Here is a 20,096-nt window from a genome sequence, read left to right on the forward strand (position 1 = left end):
AACAGGCGGTCAGTCCTCCCTACCTGCTGGATGAGTTCCTCTTCGTGCAGCAGGTGCAGCCGGGAGATGCTGTACTGCTCCTCCAGGGCCAGTGCAAAGTACTCGATACTTCGGATGGACAGCTTCTCCTTCACGGTGAGGATGATGTCCTAGCAGGCACAGAGAGGTGCAGGAGTTACGCAAGGAACAGGGAGGACTTCCCTGGCCTTCCTGCCATTCCTCAGTGCAGCTAGGGAGAGAAAAGCCTGCACTGACATGCCCACTGCTGACTTACGCCAGAGTCTGGTCCCACTCATCAGGCCCCTTACGGCCCTGCAGCCACAGCTCCCCTCTCCTCAAGCTCCATCACCATCCATACAGCCACCCTGTCTTGCTTTACTTGGAAGGCTGAAGCCATCCAGTGGAGGTTTCTGCCTCTCTCCTATGTCCCTAGACTTATTCTCTCTCTAGAGTTCCCAGTCTCTATCTTTTTTTTTTTTTTTTTTTTTTTTTTTTTTTTTGAGAGGGTCTCCCAGGCTGTCACCCAGGCTGGAGTGCAGTGGCGTGATCTTGGCTCACTACAACCCTTGCCTCCTGGGTTCAAGCAATTCTCCTGCTTCAGCCTCTCGAGTAGCTGGGATTATAGGTACATGCCACCATGCCTGGCTAATTTTTGTATTTTTAGTAGAGATGGGGTTTTGGAATGTTGGCCAGGCTGGTCTTGAACTCCTGACCTCAAGTGATCTGCCTGCCTTGGCCTCCAAAAGAGCTGGAATTATAGGCGTTTGCCACCACACACAGCTAGTTTTTTTGTATTTTTAGTACAGACGGGGTTTTGCCACGTTGGCCAGGCTCCCAGTCTGTATCTTTGACTGCTTACTAGACAGAATCCCACCACCCACTCACTATGCAACTGAGTGAAACTTTTTTTCTTTTGAGACAGAATCTCGCTCTGTCGCCCAGGCTGGAGTGCAATGCTGCGATCTCGGCTCACTGCAACCGCCGCCTCCTGGGTTCAAGCAATTCTCATGTCTCAGCCACCCAAGTAGCTGGGATTACAGGTGTGTGCCACCATGCCCAGCTAATTTTTGTATTTTTAGTAGAGATGGAGTTTCACCATGTTGGCCATACTGGTCTCGAACTCCCGACCTCAGGTGATCTGCCAGTCTCAGCCTCCCAAAGTGCTGGGATTACAGGAATGAGCCACCACGTCCAGCCACAACTGAGGGACACTTTTGAACCCCAGTCACTTCCTCTCCAAATAGAGGACAATAATGCGTAATTCTGAGAGTGGCTGACAGGACGGAATGGTTGTGAATGCTGCGCTGAGGCATCCTGGTTGCCACGCCACACTCTTCTTGCTCACTAGAGCAGCCCTCTGTGAGGTCTTTGCTGCCTCGAAGCATTCGCACATGCTGTTCCCTCTGCCCAGTATACTTTCCCCATTACTCTTTCCAGGTCTGTTTCTTTCTCTTCCTTCGAGTTTCAGTCCAAATGTCACCTCTTAGAGAGGCTTTCTCTGGCCAGCATACATAAATATAATCATCCCTGTTACTCTCTGTCCCAGTGTCCTGTTTATTTTCCTCACCATTATTTAATATTATTTTCTTCAATTAACAGCCATCGTAAAGTTAAGGGAATGGGTTCTAGACCTCCACTCCCAATTCCTAGCTGTAATTGCTTCTTCTCTCTATGCCTCAGTGTTTTCATCTGTAGAATGGGAATAATATTAACACCTATCTCATAGGGTTGTTGTGTACATTGAATTGATTTCCCCATAGAAGGCACTTAGAACAGCACCTGGCAGATGGTAAGTATTCAATGCATGCCAACTGCTAATCTCTGTTTTCTTGCTTATTGTCTTTCACCCCACTAGATGTTAAACTCTCTGAGGATGCGGGCCTTGCCTGTGCTGTGCTCTGTTATGCAGTATATCCAGTGCTTGGCACATAATAGATGCACACAAACTTTCACTTGGTGAGTAAACAGAAATCATAAATGTCCTGCCAGAACCTCAAACGCAGTAAGTCTCACACCATCAGGTGCTCCTCCCTCCTCATGACTTCTGATTCGGAGCCCTCTCTCCACTTGTTCATCACCCCCCATAACTACCCAGTGACTAGTCCTGAAGGGTCCATTTCCTCCCTCCTCATGACTCCTGATTCGGAGCCCTCTCTCCACTTGTTCATCACCCCCCATAACTACCCAGTGACTAGTCCTGAAGGGTCCATTTTCTCCCTCCTCATGACTCCTGATTCGGAACCCTCTCTCCACTTGTTCATCACCCCCCATAACTACCCAGTGACTAGTCCTGAAGGGTCCATTTGCTTCTGCAGCTCCACACCATTAACTGACTGCTGCCTGTGTGCCTGGCATTGTGCTGGCCCCAATGGAAAGCCTGTCTCTTGACTCTGTCCCTTCTTCTCCATTCTCCCATGTCTACCTCAGCTTGGGCTCATGCATTTCTTGGCTTTGTAGAGGGATGTCCTGTGAACCCTCCTGCCACCCATCTGTTCTCCAACTTGCACATAGAGCAAAGGTTGGCAAACTGTAGCCTGTGGAGCAAATCCAGCCCACTGCCTGTTTTTGTAATTAAGGTTTTATGGGAATATAGCCACGCGCATTTGCTACAATGGCAGAGTTGAATAACTATGACAGAGACCCTGTGGCCTGCAAAACCTAAAATATTCACTATCTGGCCCTTCACAGAAGGTTTGCTGACTCTTGATCTAGAGGAATTTGTCTAAGCCTTGTACTGGGCATGCTCTCCCTTGCTCAAGAACGTTCAGTGGCTCTTGATGGCTCACTGGCCAAAATCCAAACTCCTTAGCTTAATATTCAAGACTCTCAAGGTATCAGGTGCCAACCCACTTCTCCCACTTTATCTTCTGCTGCTTATCCCAATGCACTCTGCCCACAAGCCCCACACACTTGTCAAACTTGCCCATTTCTGGATCTTTGTTGGTGTTGTTCGCCATGCCCGGATGTTGCCTTCACACATCACTCTTGGCCCACTCCAGTCAAAAGCCAATCTATCTTTCTAAGTCCACCATACAGGCTACCACTCCACTCCCTCAGAGGCCTTTATGTGGCACCCAGCTGGGAGCTTGCTCTCCCCTGAGCCTGTACCACACGGCTTCTGTCCTGCTTTCATGGTCTTAAGCATACCGGTACCTCGTTTCACTGTGAGTTGTCCCCAGATCTCATCTCCTCACCCTAGCCCCACCCCAAGACTTCAGGCTTCCTAAGAGTATAACCCTGGGTAATTTATTTATTTATTTATTTATATTTATTTTTTTGAGATGGAGTTTCGCTCTCCTCGCCCAGGCTGGAGTGCAGTGGCATGGTCTCGGCTCACTGCAACCTCTGCCTCCCAGGTTCAAGCAATTCTCCTGCCTCAGCCTCCCAAGTAGCTGGGACTACAGGCTTGCACCACCATGCCTGGCTAATTTTTGTATTATTAGTAGAGACAGGGTTTTACCATGTTGGCCAGGCTGGTCTCAAACTCCTGACCTCAGTTGATCCACCCACTTCGGCCTCCTAAACTGCCGGGATTACAGGCATGAGCCACTGCACCCGGCCCCTGGGTAATTTATTGCCAAGTTGTTGGTGATATAGAAATGCCTGGCACACAAAAAGTGTCAATAAATGTTTACTGGGTCAAATGACATATTCTTTTTCTTGGTTTAGAGAAAGAGGGTTTTCTAATACAAGAACTTTTCTTCCCTTAGTGAGGGAAAGGGGAAGAGAAGTCACTGATGAGTGGACAGTAATTTTTCCTTTTTTCACGCGTAAGATTTATTTATGTCCACCTTTCTCTGTGTCGTAAACAGCTAAAGACTTTGCTTTAAAAAATTTGGCTATTACAGATAAATAAGATTAACCAGTATTATACTGGCTAAGTCCTTGTTCATTTCCCCAACTCTCTCTGTCATCTTAAGTTTAATTCCCCTGTAATGTGGGCCTTTATTGTAAACTACCTCAAAGTCCTTTTGGCCACCAAAGGGGGACTTGCTTTAAAAAAAATCAACCCTTCTATTCCAATCCACTTTGATCAAAGATGATGAAAGTAGAACTCTTGTCTAATCCATTTGCAAAGCTTCCCTTTTCTGCAGAATGGCAGAGTGACAAGATTCCAGCACAGGATTCAAAAACAGACCAAGTTCAAAGCCAGTTATGAGCTAGCTGACCTTGACAGCTTTTGGGCCTCTTGGGCCTGTTTTCTCTTCTGCAAAGTGGGGATAACACTAGTTACTTCACAAGGTTGCTGGGGCATTAAATGAGATCGTATACAAGAAAGTGCCCAGGAAGCGTGCCTGGCATGTAGTAAACACTTAAAGTCTATTCCTCCATTGCTTCCTCCTCTGGGCTTGGAGTTCCCCAGGTTCAGAAAGCCCTTCTCCAGCTTCTTCTAACTCACATTTAGGAAGAAACAGCTGCATTTGGAGCAGCTGTAGGAATTGCCAAATGAAGGTGCCAGAGAGAAGCACTGGATGTGTGCGTACAGGTGTATGTACATTGTACATATGTGTGCATGCATATGCATGTGTGTGAATGTACTATGCAGATGTGTGTGTGCATGTGTGTCTTGGCTACTGTTTGTCCCCTATAGCTGCATTGGACCTCCTGAACCTGCTCTCCCCTTGTACCAGAAGAGCTGGGCTCAATGTTTCCTCTTACATGGTTTTTACTGTTTGAACAACTTTGCTTCTTCACTGCAGCCTCACTCTAACACTATTTACTCCCTTGTTCAAGAACTGCTAGCACCATACGCTATTATCTATGGATAAAACTCAAGCTCTATTGTTGCCTGGCATTTGAGGCCCTCCACAGCCACTCCTTCCACAAGAAAACAGCCTGTGCCCCAGTCCTGCTGGATGGTTTGCTATTTCCTGGGCAATTGCCATTTTTCTGGCTCTCTGCATTAGTTCACGTGACTCTCTAATTGATATGTACCCTACCCTCAACTGCCCTGTCCCTACTGGCCCTTGTTGAAATCTTAGTTATCCTCCAAAGCTCAGTGCAGGTCCAGCTTCTTTCCCATGCCTTGTCTGAAGTCTGGACAGGCTGGAAGAGATGGTACTCTTCCCCTTGCACTTGGCCCTTATTTCATCCTGCCTTGGACAATCAAGCATTCCCTGAACGTCCACCCTCCCTCAACTAGACTGCAAGCTCCTGAAGATCGAGACCACCCCTGACTAAGCTCAGTAACCCCTCTCAGATCATCTCATATGGGGAAACTTGTGAAGTATAAGTTCAATTGACTTTAACCAAGAACAGAATAGGCAGCGCCTGGGCCTTTCCTGACATCTCACCTGGGTTTTCGGCTGCTCTAGTGTTTGGCGTAGCAGGTAGAGTCACAGACAAATGGCAGGGAAGCCTGGTGGTTATGGGTAAAGGCTTAGGAGTTCTAATCTGACCTCTGGGCAAGTCACTTCATCTCTCTAAGTCCTGATTCCCACCCCTTAACCCCCACCCAGTTACGATGGTGGTAAAAAGACCATCTTTCTGGGTGGTCGTGCAACTAAATGAGATAACATGGTACCTGGCTTATTATTACAGGGGCTCAGACCACGGTGTTTGTGAGACCACCAAGGCAGATGCAGGGCAAGATGCCTGGGGGGTCCTAGCAGCCAGAACATTCTTCTTGGGAAAAGAAGTTCAAGTTTATTCTTAATACCTTCACGGTTGTGTTTGCCTCAAACTTGAAAGCTTTGGTCTGTCCATTCTCCAAGTATAGCTTGAGCACGTTGGGCATACACAGCAGAGAATTACCCTGGAAAACACAAGAGTATTGTTGTATCCCTGTCTTTTTTTATTCCTTCTGGAGACAGGGTCTCTCTCTGTCACCCAGGCTGGAGAACAGTGGTACGATCTCGGCTCACTCAACCTCTGACTCCCAGGTTCAAGCGACTCTCCCACCTCAGCCTGCCAAATAGCTGGGATTACAGGCACCTGCCACCACGACTGGCTTTTTTTTTTGACAGAGTCTCACTCTGTCACCCAGGCTGGAGTGCAGTGGTGCAATCTTGGCTCACTGCAACTTCCACCTCCTGGGTTCAAGCAAATTCTCCTGTCTCAGCCTCCCGAGTAGCTGAGACTACAGGCACACACCACCATGCCCAGCTACTTTTTGTATTTTTTTTTTAGTAGAGATGGGGTTTCACCATGTTGGCCAGGCTGGTCTTGAACTCCTGACCTCAGGTGATCCACCTGCCTCAGCCTCCCAAAGTGCTGGGATTACAGGCCTAAGCCACTGTGCCCAGCCTAATTTTTGTATTTTTAGTAGAGACAGGGTTTCACCATGTTGGCCAGCTGGTCTCGAACCCCTGGCCTCAAGTGATCCACCTGACTTGGCCTCCCAAAATACTAGGATTATAGGCGTGAGCCACCATGCCTGGCCTGTTGTATCCCAGTCACAGCTTTCCTGCCCCTGGGTATGACAAATCCTTGGCTGTCTGGACCTGCCTGGTTTGGAGAGTAGGATCCTCCCTAACCTCCTCCCCATGTCAGGGGTTCTTTCTTGGCACTTGGGAATTTCTTCAATGCACAGGCATGCTTTGTCAAGGGATACCCATGAGGACTGTTAGATATGACAAACGGTGGAGAAGAGTGAGCCCTTCCACGAGCGTACTGATAGCACTGCGCGAGCCTGTGCAATGTCTCATGACCATCAGCTCACGTTTTACTGCTGGCTGTACCCTTATGGGAGGCAATTTGGCAAGCCAGATGACCAGCATGCACACTGTTCAACACGGGCCTTTCAGAGATTCTTAGACTCTACCTTGTAGGATTGGGGTGGGATGGAGAGGGTAGGGAAGCCTCTCCTACCCTCATTTTATTGCTGCATTCCCTGTAATGAAATATCACCAAAGGGCAGAGGGATGCTCTCCACTACATTCACCCCAATTATCACCCTAGATGCATGAGGTCCCCTAAAGGACTCTGCCACTCTCGTAGGGCTATTTGGGGAAAAGGCACAGGACTGGTCTGTGTTGGGTGGCCCCATGCCAGCTAGAACTCCTGGGATGGAGCAGGAGAGGGTTTTGGAGAATCTCCCAGCTCTCGTAAGAATATACCTAATGCTAAATGACGAGTTAATGGGTGCAGCACACCAGCATGGCACATGTATACATATGTAACTAACCTGCACATTGTGCACATGTACCCTAAAACTTAAAGTATAATAATAATAAAAGAAAAAAGAAAAAAAAAAAGAAGTGATTCTGAGTGTTTGGTTGCAAATACAAAGGGCCCTTGGGGCTGGTGTCCTCCAGAAGCACAGAGAAATTTTAGAGTTCACAAGATTTGAGCTAGAATTGCCCCGCTGCACTCATCTCTATAAAGAGTTTGGGTATAAAGCCTACACATGGTGAAACCTTGTCTCTACTAAAAATGCAAAAATTAGCCAGGCGTGGTGGCACACACCCATAGTCCCAGCTACGCTGGAGGCTGAGACAGAAGAATTGCTTGAACCTGGAAGGCGGAGGTTGCAGTGAGCCGAGATCACACCACTGCACTCTAGCCAGGGCGACAAGAGCAAAACTCCATCTTAAACAAACAAACAAAAAACTTCCAGTTTTTTCAGATGAGAATATTGAATCTTCTAAATATAAAGGTGTTTGTATCTTCTAAGCAAGACTCACAATCATCTCTCTTTTTTTTTTTTTTTTTGACAGAGTCTCACCCTGTTGCTCAGGCTGGAGTGCAGTGGCACAGTCTCGGTTCACTGCAGCCTCTGTCTCCTGGGTCTATAACTTATTTTTTAAAAACCACAGTATTTTTATGGAGGAAAAAGGAAGATGTTCATATTCCAGTGCCATTTCACACTACATCAGGATGAGGGATTTCAGACCGCTTACTCTGCTGCCATCTTACTTCTCTGGCTCTGAGTGTTTACAAATCTTAATTTTGGGGTTTCCCAGTGGGAAATTTTTTCCTTAGTACTTTCTTTGCGATTTAAAAGGTTTACAAAGAATATATTCATAGCAACATTACATAACTACCACCACTTAACTTTTCCCTAAGGCTTTTTCCAATTTTTATCTATATCTGTAAATAGTTTTTAGAGAGCTGCAATAATTTAATATGTGTGACTCTATGTTTCTTTTCTACCCAATATGCATTTCATATACAATTTTTAGGTGGGCTTAATGTTCATAATTTTAATGGATTTATAATATTCTATTGAGTTGAAATATCAGAACTGATTTCACAATTCCTCTGCCCTAGACAATTGAGCATGTTTTTCCATTTTGGGAGCTATTTAAAATGTTGATACTATAGATATCTTTAAATATATGGATTTTCACATTTAAATTATTGTATAGACTAACAGGAATGCAATCTCTGGGTCATTTTTTATAGCAGTCATTAAATTTTGTTTTTTTTCCACTCAAAAAAGTTTAAGCCAATTTATAAAGCCATCAGTAGTGCATGACTATAATTACTTTCTCAGCATCAGGGCTTACATTTTTTCTCTATTTGTGCTCATTTGCTAAGTATAAAGTTTTACTTTTTAATATTTTTTCTTTGTATTTGTTTAACTGTGAGCAAAGTCAAACATATTTCAAATGTTGGTTTACTATCTCAGATCCTTCTTAATACAGTGATTGTGTATCTAAGGCAGTCTTATCATGTTCCAAGGGGAAAAGTTTAACAGCCAATTTTATCATCTTTGAAACACTTGAAAGGATGAATAGACAGGTCACAGGGATGAACTCTTACTTGTTTTGCTATCTCTGCCTTATGTGGCTGATGCAGACTCCCAAAGATTCCCCGAGGTGCCCCAACCTTCCAAGTCTTCCTGGAGACACCTTTTTAGAACCCTGTTCCTTTAAACTCCCCAACCAAAACTCTGAGCCAGTTTTGTAGCCAGTTCAGGTGAAAGTTGTTCTTATCTGGTCCCCTCAGCATAGACAGCAGTGAATGGGAGGTCATGGCCATTTTAACAAATCAACCAGGTGACCCTGTCCACACCTGTCGTGCCTTTATTCTGTCCCTGTCCTGCTAGCTGGTTCTCACCCTCACTACTCATCACTGTGCATGACTCTTGAAATGAAGAGTCATGTGTTGAATCGAAACTTAATTTTTTTTGAGACGAAGTCTCACTCTGTCGCCAGGCTGAAGTGCAGTGGCGCAATCTCGGCTCACTGCAACCTCCGCCTCCCGGGTTCAAGTGATTCTCCTGCCTCAGCCTCCCAAGTAGCTGGGATTACAGGCACGCACAACCATGCCCAGCTAATTTTTGTATTTTTAGTAGAGATGTGGTTTCACCATGTTGGCCAGGATAGTCTCGATCTCTTTTTTTTTTGAGATGGAGTCTGGCTTTGTCACCCAGGCTCGAGTGCAGTGGCACGATCTCGGCTCACTGCAAGCTCCACCTCCTGGGTTCACGCCATTCTCCTGCCTCAGCCTCCCAAGTAGCTGGGACTACATACAGGTGCCCACCACCATGCCCGGCTAATTTTTTGTATTTTTTAATAGAGATGGGGTTTCGCCATGTTAGCCAGGATGGTCTCGATCTTCTGACCTTGTGATCTGCCCGCCTCGGCCTCCCAGAGTGCTGGGATTACAGGCGTGAGCCACTGCCCCCGGCCGGTCTTGATCTCTTGACCTCGAGATCTGCCTGCCTCAGCCTCCCCAAATGCTGGGATTACAGGCGTGAGCCACCGCGCCCAGCAGAATCTAAACTTAATTTTCTAAAGAGACTCAATCCAATTTCACAAACATGACTCAAATATTGCCAACTGACAGGTGTTTTCTAAGTCATGCATTAGGCCTCCCACTGGCCCCTTCCTGAACAAGTCCACCTTTCTCACTCAAGTCTATCTAAAGGTGTGCTCTATTAAGTAGCAGGGCAGGTAGAAAATAAGGGCTCTGTAGATGTGGACCATGTCACCTGGATCCTTTGTTAAAATGGCCTTAGCCCCCACCCCCTGTGACTCCCCCGGCCTTTGCTGGTCTCTATGGTGAGAAGACCAGAAAAGGACAAGTTTCAACTTTAAAGTTTCAAAGTCTAATATTAAGAAATTCAGAATGGCAATAGTTATAGACTACTGGGGGAAAATGTATAAATTATGAATAAATGAGCCTTTTATCCAACACTCCACATTAAAATCAAACTCTAGCCAACATTTTCCCTTTACAAATTTGTCTTCTGAACCCCCAACCCTGGGTCCCTCCATATCAAAAAGGACTAGACAGCACGTCATAGTGAAAAACCAAAGAACCAAAGTCACATGGACCTGGGCTCCTGCATTTTCTCACCATGTGATCTTAGAGGTTAAGTCTCTTAATCTCTCTAGGCCTCTGCTTCCTCTTTTGTTAAAACACCTCCCTTGCAGGGTATTGTGATGTCTAAGGACTGTACACACAAAGTTTAGGTCACATAATAGAGGTTCAGTAGATGATGGACTCTTAAAAATAAAAAGCAATCCCATCACCACCGGCACCATTATCAATAGATCACCTTCAGAGAGGATAATAAATTTGAAGATGCATAATGAGAAATTAACTATTGGAATTTGTCGAAATTTCATGGGCAGAAGAATGGAGTCACAGAACAATAGAGGGCCAAACCCAGTGCTCTTCTTCCCAATCCCCACCCATGGCCCAGAGCTCCCACCAGCAATCCCAGTCCAGGGTCTACAGGCATCTGACTGGGAGGGCGCACAAAGCCTCTTGCAAACACACTGCACTTCCTCTGCACCCTCTCTGTGCTGTGGAATTCCAGAGGTTCAGGGAGTTATGTGCCAGAAGGCAGCTCGCCAGCTCCATAAAGAGTAATTTCAATCCCTTGACTAGTGACACACCTGGCTGTGTCCACTGATGAGCACTTCTTCAGCAAAGTGCACCTTCACGGGGTTGGTCTTCAGTCTGGCTCTCTTCTCCTCGGTCAGGAAGGACGATTTAGGGACTCCCTGAAAAACAGTAACATGATGCACTTTGGAACAGTGCTTTCATAAAAGCCAGGTATAGCTATCTTCTCATTTCTTAAAAACAGAAACTTTGATAGCTGTTGCAGATTCAATTTAAACCCACAGGAAAGGATGATATCCCATTATAGGTATTTTCATCAAATCTAGGGATCCCAAGCCAGATAATGTTCTCGTGTACCTGAGAATAGTTGGACATTCAACATGGCAGCAAAATAGCTGTGATACGATGAAGACAAAGAGTTCTGGCCTGTGAATGGGACTACCTGAATTCCAACTCATGTTTTACTGCTCAATAGTTGTGAGAACTATCTCAAACTCAAATTCTTATGAAAGAAAACCAGGTACGTGTGTAAAGCACAACAAAATAACTGTGTGACTTTGGTCCAGTCCTTGCCGCTCTCTGGCCTTCAGAGTCTTCCCATCTACACAATATAGGAGTTAGACGGGGTTCCCTGAAACTCTGACCCTTATGACTTACCCTTGGCTCCACTTTGCTCTTATCTTTTGGAAGGTACCTTCTTTTCCCAAAGAAGTAAAGACAGTCATCACAGGTTGGTATGAGTATATGGTGAAGACTTTGGACTAGATTGTATCAGGCCAACTTGTGACACTTGCTGAATAGCATCTTACATGATCTTCTAGACCAACAGGCTGTGACCTTCCTGGATGAAATCCTGATACACTATTTTCCAGCCTAACAGCCTATGTTCCCTTGGTGTGGACAGTCTTTTAGACCAGCCTCTAGAATGTTTCCATGTGTAAAAGTACCAAGATGAAACTCTGGGCCACGTTCTGTGAAGATGGGAGAAGAGATACATAACAACAATCAGGGAAACTGTTGGAAACAGTGTTCATAGACTCAAACACCAACAGACCGAAGCCATGAAGTACATGAAGTGAACAAGTTGCCCTGAAATTTTAATGCAAAAAGATAAATGTGATTCTCGTGGGTAACTAGAACCTTGGCATGACAGGATTCATGACTATGACTCAACATCTCAAATATATAATTTGCTTTAAAACAAAAAAAAATCAGTAGAAAAGCAGGGAAATAATAATGTTTGCAGAGAAGAAGTACACCTGTAGAAATTACAGAAGGGATAGGAGGAATACGAGAAAGAAAAAGTTCCAACCCAAAATTAGTGATAAGACTATCAGATTGCTTCGAATGAGCTGAAGACTCCCATACCACTTGAATCTAGGGGGCTTGTGGACCTATAATATGTAACAGTTGGTATCATCCACGGAACAGAGAATGGAAGAAATGTTAGGAGACTAAAGATGGTCAAATATCAAGTTTTCCGGAAAATGAACATGGAGGATTTAGGAAAACACATATTGATTAGTTTGTCGTTAATTCTTGGCAAAATCAGGCTGCGTGCAGTGGCTCCTGCCTGTAATCCCAGCACTTTGGGAGGCTGAGGCAGGCAGATCACCTGAAGCCAGGAGTTTGAGACTAGCCTGGCCAACATGGCGAAACCCCATCTCTATTAAAAATACAAAAATTAGCCGAGCGTGGTGGTGCATGCCTTTAGTCCTAGCTACTCGGGGGGCTGAAGCAGGAGAATTGCTTGAATCCAGGAGGTGGAGGTTGCAGTGAGCCGACATTGCACCACTGTACTCCAGCCTGGATGACAGAGGAAGACTACATCTCAAAAAAAAAAATATATATATACACACACACACACACACACACACATATATATACACATACACACACACACATACATATATATATATATATTCTCGGCAAAATCCAAGATAAGAGATAGTCAGAGAGCTTTTAGACAGTGATCACTAACAGCCAATATGGAGTTACCAAGAACAAGTCAGAGCCAATCAAGTTCATTTTTCCTTTGAAGAGAGAAGTCCATATTGGTAGACCAGGGTTCTATGGATATAGTAATATTCCTTCATTCTTGCAAAGCATTTGATAAGGTCTCCTATAATCCCCCTGTGGAAAAGGCCAGATGCAGTGCCATTAGGTGGATTCATAAACTAGTTGATATATATAATCAAAATAGTCCTGATTTCTAACTAAGTAACTTAGTCTCAATCCTCAACAGTGATATTTAGCAATGCCTTGGTTGAAGCCCCAGAGAGTGAACTTGCCAAACCTGTGACGGACAGAGCTGCAAGGTGTCATCAGATATCAGGCAGCAAGAATTTGGGGGGCAAGGTCAAGGAACTGGGAATCTAAAAGAGGGTGCATGAGAAACTTAAGGACCAGAGATAGCTATGGGTCAAAGGCCAGGAAATCACTAAAAACAAATATAAGAGGGTATAAGGAGCTGGGCTGTCAAGAGCTGCAGGGAACAAGATAAAGTGAGTGGTCAAAGCAACAGGTACAACCACCAACCCCCCAAAGACTCAAAGGAATAAAAAATCAGGGGCAGAACAGAGGAGAGATGCAGAGAGAAAAGGAATCTGCAGGAAGAAAACACTGTTGTCTCTCACCTTCGGGAGATAAATCCTGGAAGAATTAGGCCCAGAGCTGGATCATGCTCAAGAAAATCAACTGGCAGGAAACTGAAGGAACTGGAGTAGACTTAGGAAGAGGAGGTTCCCTGACAGGAAGTCATTGGAAAATGACTACAGCTGTCAACTGTACAAATAAGCCTTTCAGCCCCACAATTCCCTGACTGTAAAATCTCAGCATGCCAGAACACTGGGCAAAAGCAACATGACAGGGATTAATGTGAAGTGTGGTGTTGAGCATCCAAAAAATCAATTGCACAGAATTCAATTCAATTGCACAAGCATGGAACTGAAGGGGCGTGGCTTGGAAGCTATTCCTTTGAAAACCAGCTCAGTATTTAGTTGGTCACCAGTTTCACCCAAGCCGACAGTGTGATTGAGCCTGCGAAAATGTTAACCCAATCTTGGGCTTTACTAGCGTTCTTGGTGCATGTCCACTCCCCATGGTACTCAGCACTGGTTGGTCATTGGTGGAACTGTGTTCCTTTCTGGGTGCCACTATTTGGGAGGGTCACCATAAAATTGGACTTTTGTCCCGAAAGCTCTCAGAGAAGTGAAAATTCAGGAAAACTCATCTATGAGGAATGGTCAATGGCACAGTTGTTTAGCCTAGAGAAGGTCACTCTTCCAAATCGTTGCCATTTCATACAAAGTGGACTTGCTCCGAACTACTTGGTGGGAGTCACAGGGAAGAAGGGCCGTTCTTACATTTGGAACCACCCAACCATGAAACTGGCTGCTTTGGGAAAAAAAAATGCTGACATGAAAATGCCCAACACACAGGCCCCACTGTGGCTCCCGTACTTTTATACCTGAAGATCACCTCTGCTACCCTGAATATCTTGGCATCTAGAACATATTATAAACCACCTACTTACACCCACTTCAGCCATCTCATATTTTAAAGAGACAATTCAAAGGATATGAGCTACTCATTATTCTAGAACTTCTAAGCTCTCTCTGGATTCTAAATTAATTCATCAGAAAGCAGCAGACCTCAGCTGATAAAATCTCTTTGTGCATGTTTTTCGCTGAACTAAGAGTTAATGTTTAAAAGGGCACTGAAAAGGGACACGTTGGAAAACATCCTGTATCTTTTGGCAATACCCTCTGCCCTGGGCTACACAATGTCACTCACGAAGGCAGCAGGGTTTACAGAGGTACAACAGCATATCACTAAGGAATGTGGGTTCCGGAGTCTACCTGGAAAGCAACCCAGCTTCACTGATTTCTGCATGTGAGACCATGGGCATGTGAGGCCCATGGCATCCTCATCTGTAAAAGGGGAATAATGAGTGTATCTTCCTCGTAGCATTTCCTTTTGGTGCAAATTAAATAAGACATTAAATACTGGTATTAATATTATTACAAATAATTAATGTATTATAGACAATGAATATAGACAATACAGATCTACAAATTTAAACCAGAACTTTTTTCATAAAATTCTACGTTCTAGGGAAGCAGTAATTAATGTTGCAACTGTGGATTTTATCATTCCTAATCAATTTCAAGTAATCTGAGGACTCCAAGAATCTACCACGACAACAATGAGGCTCCTTGCTAAAGCAAGACATATATGATCATTTTGCAATGTTTTTAAAATTCTTCAGGGCCAGGCGCAGTGACTCACACCTGTAATCCCAGCACTTTGGGAGGCCGAGGCAGACGGATCACTTGAGGTCAGGGGTTCAAGACCAGCCTGGCCAATATGGTGAAACCCTGCCTCTACCAAAAAATATAAAAATTAGCCAGGTGTGGTGGTGCATGCCTGTAATGCCAGTTACTCAGGGGACTGAGGTGGGAGAATTGCTTGAACCCAGGAGGCGGAGGTTGCAGTGAGCCAAGATCACGCCACTGCACTCCAGCCTGGGTGACAGAGCAAGACTTCATCTCAAAAATAAATAAAATAAGATAAAATAAAATAAAACAAAACAAAATAAAATAAAATAAAATAAACTTCTTCGGAGCAGTTCTGGTGAGAGGCCCAGGAGCAGGCTAGCCAATATTTAGGGCATTTCTCAGAGGCACTGGTGGCCACAGACTGGGCTAATGCCAGTTCTCCCCGAGAGACCTCCAGAGCACGTTCCTCTCTTCCTGGAAATCTTGTAGGAATCTCAGGAGTGGTACTGGACACATACCAATTTTTACCTTCCCATACTTTTTATTATTTAAAGGATTCAGCTCTATGCTGTTGCCCTTGCTCACTACATTAAGTATTTTCTTTTGCTCATTTCTTGGAAACAGATCAGGAAAAAACCTGCCTGATTAAGATTAAGATACTCTCCAATGAGATGATAACCAGCTAAACAAAAAGGACCTAACACCTTCACTACCATTTATACTGATTAGATTTCCCTGTTTCCATATTGGTTTCATATTATTTAATAGACAAATTCTGTTAAGAATAGAAGAACTTCCATTTATCGATACCTAAAATACTTGGTCTGACATATTTATGGCAAACATCTTCATCCTCATTAGGTAGGTTTTTTCCTACTCTATTTCCAAGAAATAAAAACAAAAGATAACATTTGTCAAATACAGAGAGGAGACAACAATTTCTCTGCTTTCTAGTTTATGAAGTGTTTGGACCACAGAAGGTTTATATTTTCATGTAATCAAATCACCTTTGTTCCACTGTGCTTCCTTCCACGCCCTAAATGCGTAGGCAGCCTTTCTACAGCCTATGACCAGACAGACATCCATCCATATTGTTTGCATTTTTAGAGTTGAGACTGTATTTTTTCCAAATACTTAAACAAATGTCCAAGTTTGATTTCTTGAATAATTGCCTTTTCTCCCACAGATTTGGAATGCTATGTTTTTCACAAACTATATATATATACACATGCACACTATATATAGTTATATATAAATGGTCATATATATATAGGTCTCTCTATATATATGGTCTCTCTCTCTCTACATACATTATATATATATATATATATATGGTCTCACCTTGTCACCCAGGCTGGAGTGCAGTGGTGCGATCTCAGCTCACTGCAGCCTCGACTTCCTGGGCTCAAGCGATTCTCTCACCTAAGCCCCTGCCAGCTATAATCATTTTGTTTTTGTTTTTGTGTTTGTAGAGATGGGATTTTGCCATGTTGCCCAGGCTGGTCTTGAACTCCTCAGCTCAAGCTATCCGCCACCCTCAGCCTCCCAAAATGCTGGGATTACAGGCATGAGCCACTGCACCCAGCCTCACATACTATGTTCCTATACCAGCATCTACTCTTGAACTTTTTATCTGATTATGTTGACATGTTCAACATTTCACCAATATCATACTGTTTTAATAATTGTAGCTTTGTTCGTTTTTAAACCTGCCTATCAAGGCCATCCTCATTATCCTTTTTAAAAAAGGTTTTCTTGAGATAAGTCTCACTTTGATATACTTTGTTAAATCCAAATGAAAGTCCCGTAAGAGTTTGCTTGAATTTGTATTAAGTACATATATTAATATAATAACTGATATATTAATAATACTTAGTCTTCCCATCAAGGAGCATAGTATGTATCTCCTTTTATGTTATTTTTTTATATATGTCAGTAATAGTCTAGTTTCCTCCACATGAGACTCCCATATCTCTTTCCCTTAAGGTTTTTGTATTTTATATAACTTTTGTCTTTAAAGAAATAGCTTTTGGACTTAACAACATTACAATCTTTCTGTTTTCCAGATGATCATTTATATTTTAATTTTTATTAATTTATTCTGCTTTATGTTTGTTTTATTAATCTTTTCTTCTAACTTCTTGCACTGAATATTTAATTGATTTACTTCTGTATTAAATGATAAAAACACTCAAGGCCATGAATTTTACTCTGAGTATAGCTTCAACTGCACATAATTAGTTTTAAGAAGTACAGTTCTGGCTTGGCATGGTGGATGACGCCTGTAATCCCAGCACTTTGGGAAGCCGAGGCAGGTGGATCACCTGAGGTCAGGAGTTCAAGACCAGCCTGGCCAATGTGGCGAAACCCTGTCTCTACTAAAAATACAAAAATTAGCTCAGCATGGTGGCGGGTGCTTGTAATCCCAGCTATTTGGGAAGTTGAGGCAGGAGAATCACTTGAACCCAGGAGGTGGAGGTTGCAGTGAACTGAGATCACACCATTGCACTCCAGTCTGCACGACGGGAGTGAGACTCCGTCTCAAGAAAAAATAAAAGAAGTACAGTTTTAATTTTCAATTATTTTCTAAATAGTCTATAATGATAGTTTTTCTTTTTCTATTTGACTCAATCTTTACTTAGGAAATTACATTTTTATTTCCAAATGGCTGAATGGTTTTTAATTGAATTTTTAATAGTTATTAGCTTCTATTTTATTATATTCGGAAAAAGGGACCTGCACAGTTTTTCATTTGGGGAATTTATTGAGTTTTCTTGGTAGCCTGGTATGTGGTCAATTAAATTAGATTATTAAATGCATTATTAAAATTCTCTATGCCCCTCTTTTTTTATTTTGGTCTATTTGTGGCCAAGGCTAAGAAGTACATATTAAAGTTTCTCACAATGAAAATTTTCTATCAACTTTTGAAAAACTATCTCCTTAGTAGTTTTTCCTTTGAAAATTTGATTATATACTTTCCCTAAATAATACATAAGGAGCTCCTCGGCCTGTGGTGGTTTAGGATTGCCGCTTCCTCCCTGTGCATCATCTATGCCACACCTTGCCGTGTGGTGAGCCTCAGAACTGATAAAATACTTTCATATCCAACATCTCATTTGGTCCTTCTAACAACCCATTAAACAGACAAGGCAGTTATTGTCATGACTATTTTACAAAAGTGAAAACTGAAACTAAATGATTTTCCCAAAGTCATACCACTCAAACCTGTCTTGAAACTCCAGTCTGGTGCCCTTACCATCATCCTACTGTGCATAGCCATAGGTCCATCTCCTCAGCTGGACCATAAATTCTTGAGGCCTGCACCATATCTGTTTCCTCCACAGTACTTGCATGGAGGAGGTCTTCAGATAACATGGACTGACTGGCCACCCACTGCCGGGCAGCTGTCACCCTCCACCCTTTGCCTTCCCCGCTTACTTTATGAGGGATATCCTCTGGGGGAACAGGGTCTTAGGGCCAAGAATGGTGAAACTAACACACAGGACACAGAAAGAGATTTACCGACGTGCAGCGAACAACTGTGATTGAAAGAGAATCTTCTGCTTCCCTGAAAAAAGAAAGAATAAAGACAAAAACATTTAGTCGTTCTGCATGATGGATGCACGTGCATGCATACATGTGTGAGCATGTGTGTTAGGGTCAAAAAAACTGGCAGGATGAGTATCAAGCAGCCTCCTTTGCCTTAGCTTTTTTGGCTCAGCAAAACTGAGAAAGATATTGGGAAATGCAGCAACCTGCAAAGGAACTTAAGCTGACCCAGAGAGCTCCTCCCACCTGGAGGGAATCTTCGTAAGTTCACCTCTACCATCTAGTCTATATCTACAGCCACAACATTAAGGCACTTAGCCTTAATTTAGTCCTATACAATGAAGAACTCATCCAGTGACAACCAGATAGATTTATGTCCCCCAATTTTTTTTTTTTTTTTTTTTTGTGAGACGGAGTCTTGCCCTGTTGCCCAGGCTGGAATGCAATGGCGCAATCTTGGCTCGCTGCAACCTCCGCCTCCCGGGTTCAAAGAATTCTGCCTCAGCCTCCCAAGTAGCTGGGACTACAGGCACCCGCCACCACACCCAGCTAATTTTTTAGTAGAGATGGGATTTCACCATGTTGGTCAGGCTGGTCTCAAACTCCTGACCTGGTGATCTGCCCACCTCGGCCTCCCAAAGTGCTGGGATTACAGGTGTGAGCCACCGTGCCCAACCCCAAAAAAATTTTTAGGAGAAAATATGGCAATAACACAGATAACTCAGGTTGCTATTTCATAAAACTCAGGCTAAACATTTCACTAAATAGAATGAATGTCTGTGGATAACGTTTATCAGATAAAAGCCAAAGAGTTTATGGTGTTTGGGCACACAAAGTCAGTGTAATGAGCCCAATCATATAATCAAGATAGTAGACATCTTTGTCTTGCATTATCTCTTAGATTTCAAAAGTGATCAAATCAAGCAGATAACTGCTTAACCTCTACTTTATATTAGCGGCCAGAACAGAGAAAATCGATCATATTTTCCTTTCTCTTTGCCACTGCTACCATGGAGAAGCAGTTGGCAAAATAATTTCATTTGACTTCTTGCAATATGAACATTTAGGCCAATTGCTGCTGGTGTGTTATTTCCTCAAATGGATAAACTCAACCCAAGATGTCTAAGTGTCTAGGGACTTCCTCTTTTCCATTTTAAATGAGAACAGGCCTTTTCTGAGATAAATCACAATAAACCCAAATGCAAGTGCTCTAAAAGGACATACTGGCCTCATAGCTATTTGGAGGAATTTGAGATGTTTTCTTGGCATTGTTGTTGTATCTTTTTGTTTTGCTTTGTGTTTTACCTCTTACACGTGACACTGAATAATACATGCTGGTTTTAGACACTGGGAACTAAGCTTAAAAAAAGTAAGGCATCCTGGGATTCTCACATGCAAAACACAGCAGAGGGTACAGATGCACAGCACACCTCAAGTCATGCATCCCTGCTCAGAAGCCTTCAACTGCTCGCCCTTCTAGGGGGAGAATCACACTGAAACATGCTGTGTTGGCATTCAAGACCTTCT

General features: G+C 43.5%; 1 protein-coding gene across 5 annotated transcripts in view; it reads right to left on the reverse strand.

Annotated features, from left to right (window-relative positions):
- FRMPD1 (FERM and PDZ domain containing 1) overlaps positions 1 to 20,096 on the reverse strand; it is a 146,237-nt gene that overhangs the window by 17,003 nt on the left and 109,138 nt on the right. For 4 of the 5 annotated variants that reach the window (XM_063594010.1, XM_003805118.4, XM_057298711.2 and 1 more), the window contains 4 exons: positions 18,543 to 18,588; positions 10,794 to 10,901; positions 5,660 to 5,755; positions 24 to 149 (listed from right to left, as the gene is read on the reverse strand). In XM_063594010.1, the coding sequence (XP_063450080.1) occupies positions 24 to 149; positions 5,660 to 5,755; positions 10,794 to 10,901; positions 18,543 to 18,588 (376 nt within the window). The remainder of the gene's footprint in view (positions 1 to 23; positions 150 to 5,659; positions 5,756 to 10,793; positions 10,902 to 18,542; positions 18,589 to 20,096) is intronic. The other variant, XM_055092027.1, reaches the window with a different exon arrangement.

The sequence above is a fragment of the Pan paniscus genome, chromosome 11 (assembly GCF_029289425.2).
Source record: "Pan paniscus chromosome 11, NHGRI_mPanPan1-v2.0_pri, whole genome shotgun sequence".
Lineage (NCBI taxonomy): Eukaryota > Metazoa > Chordata > Mammalia > Primates > Hominidae > Pan > Pan paniscus.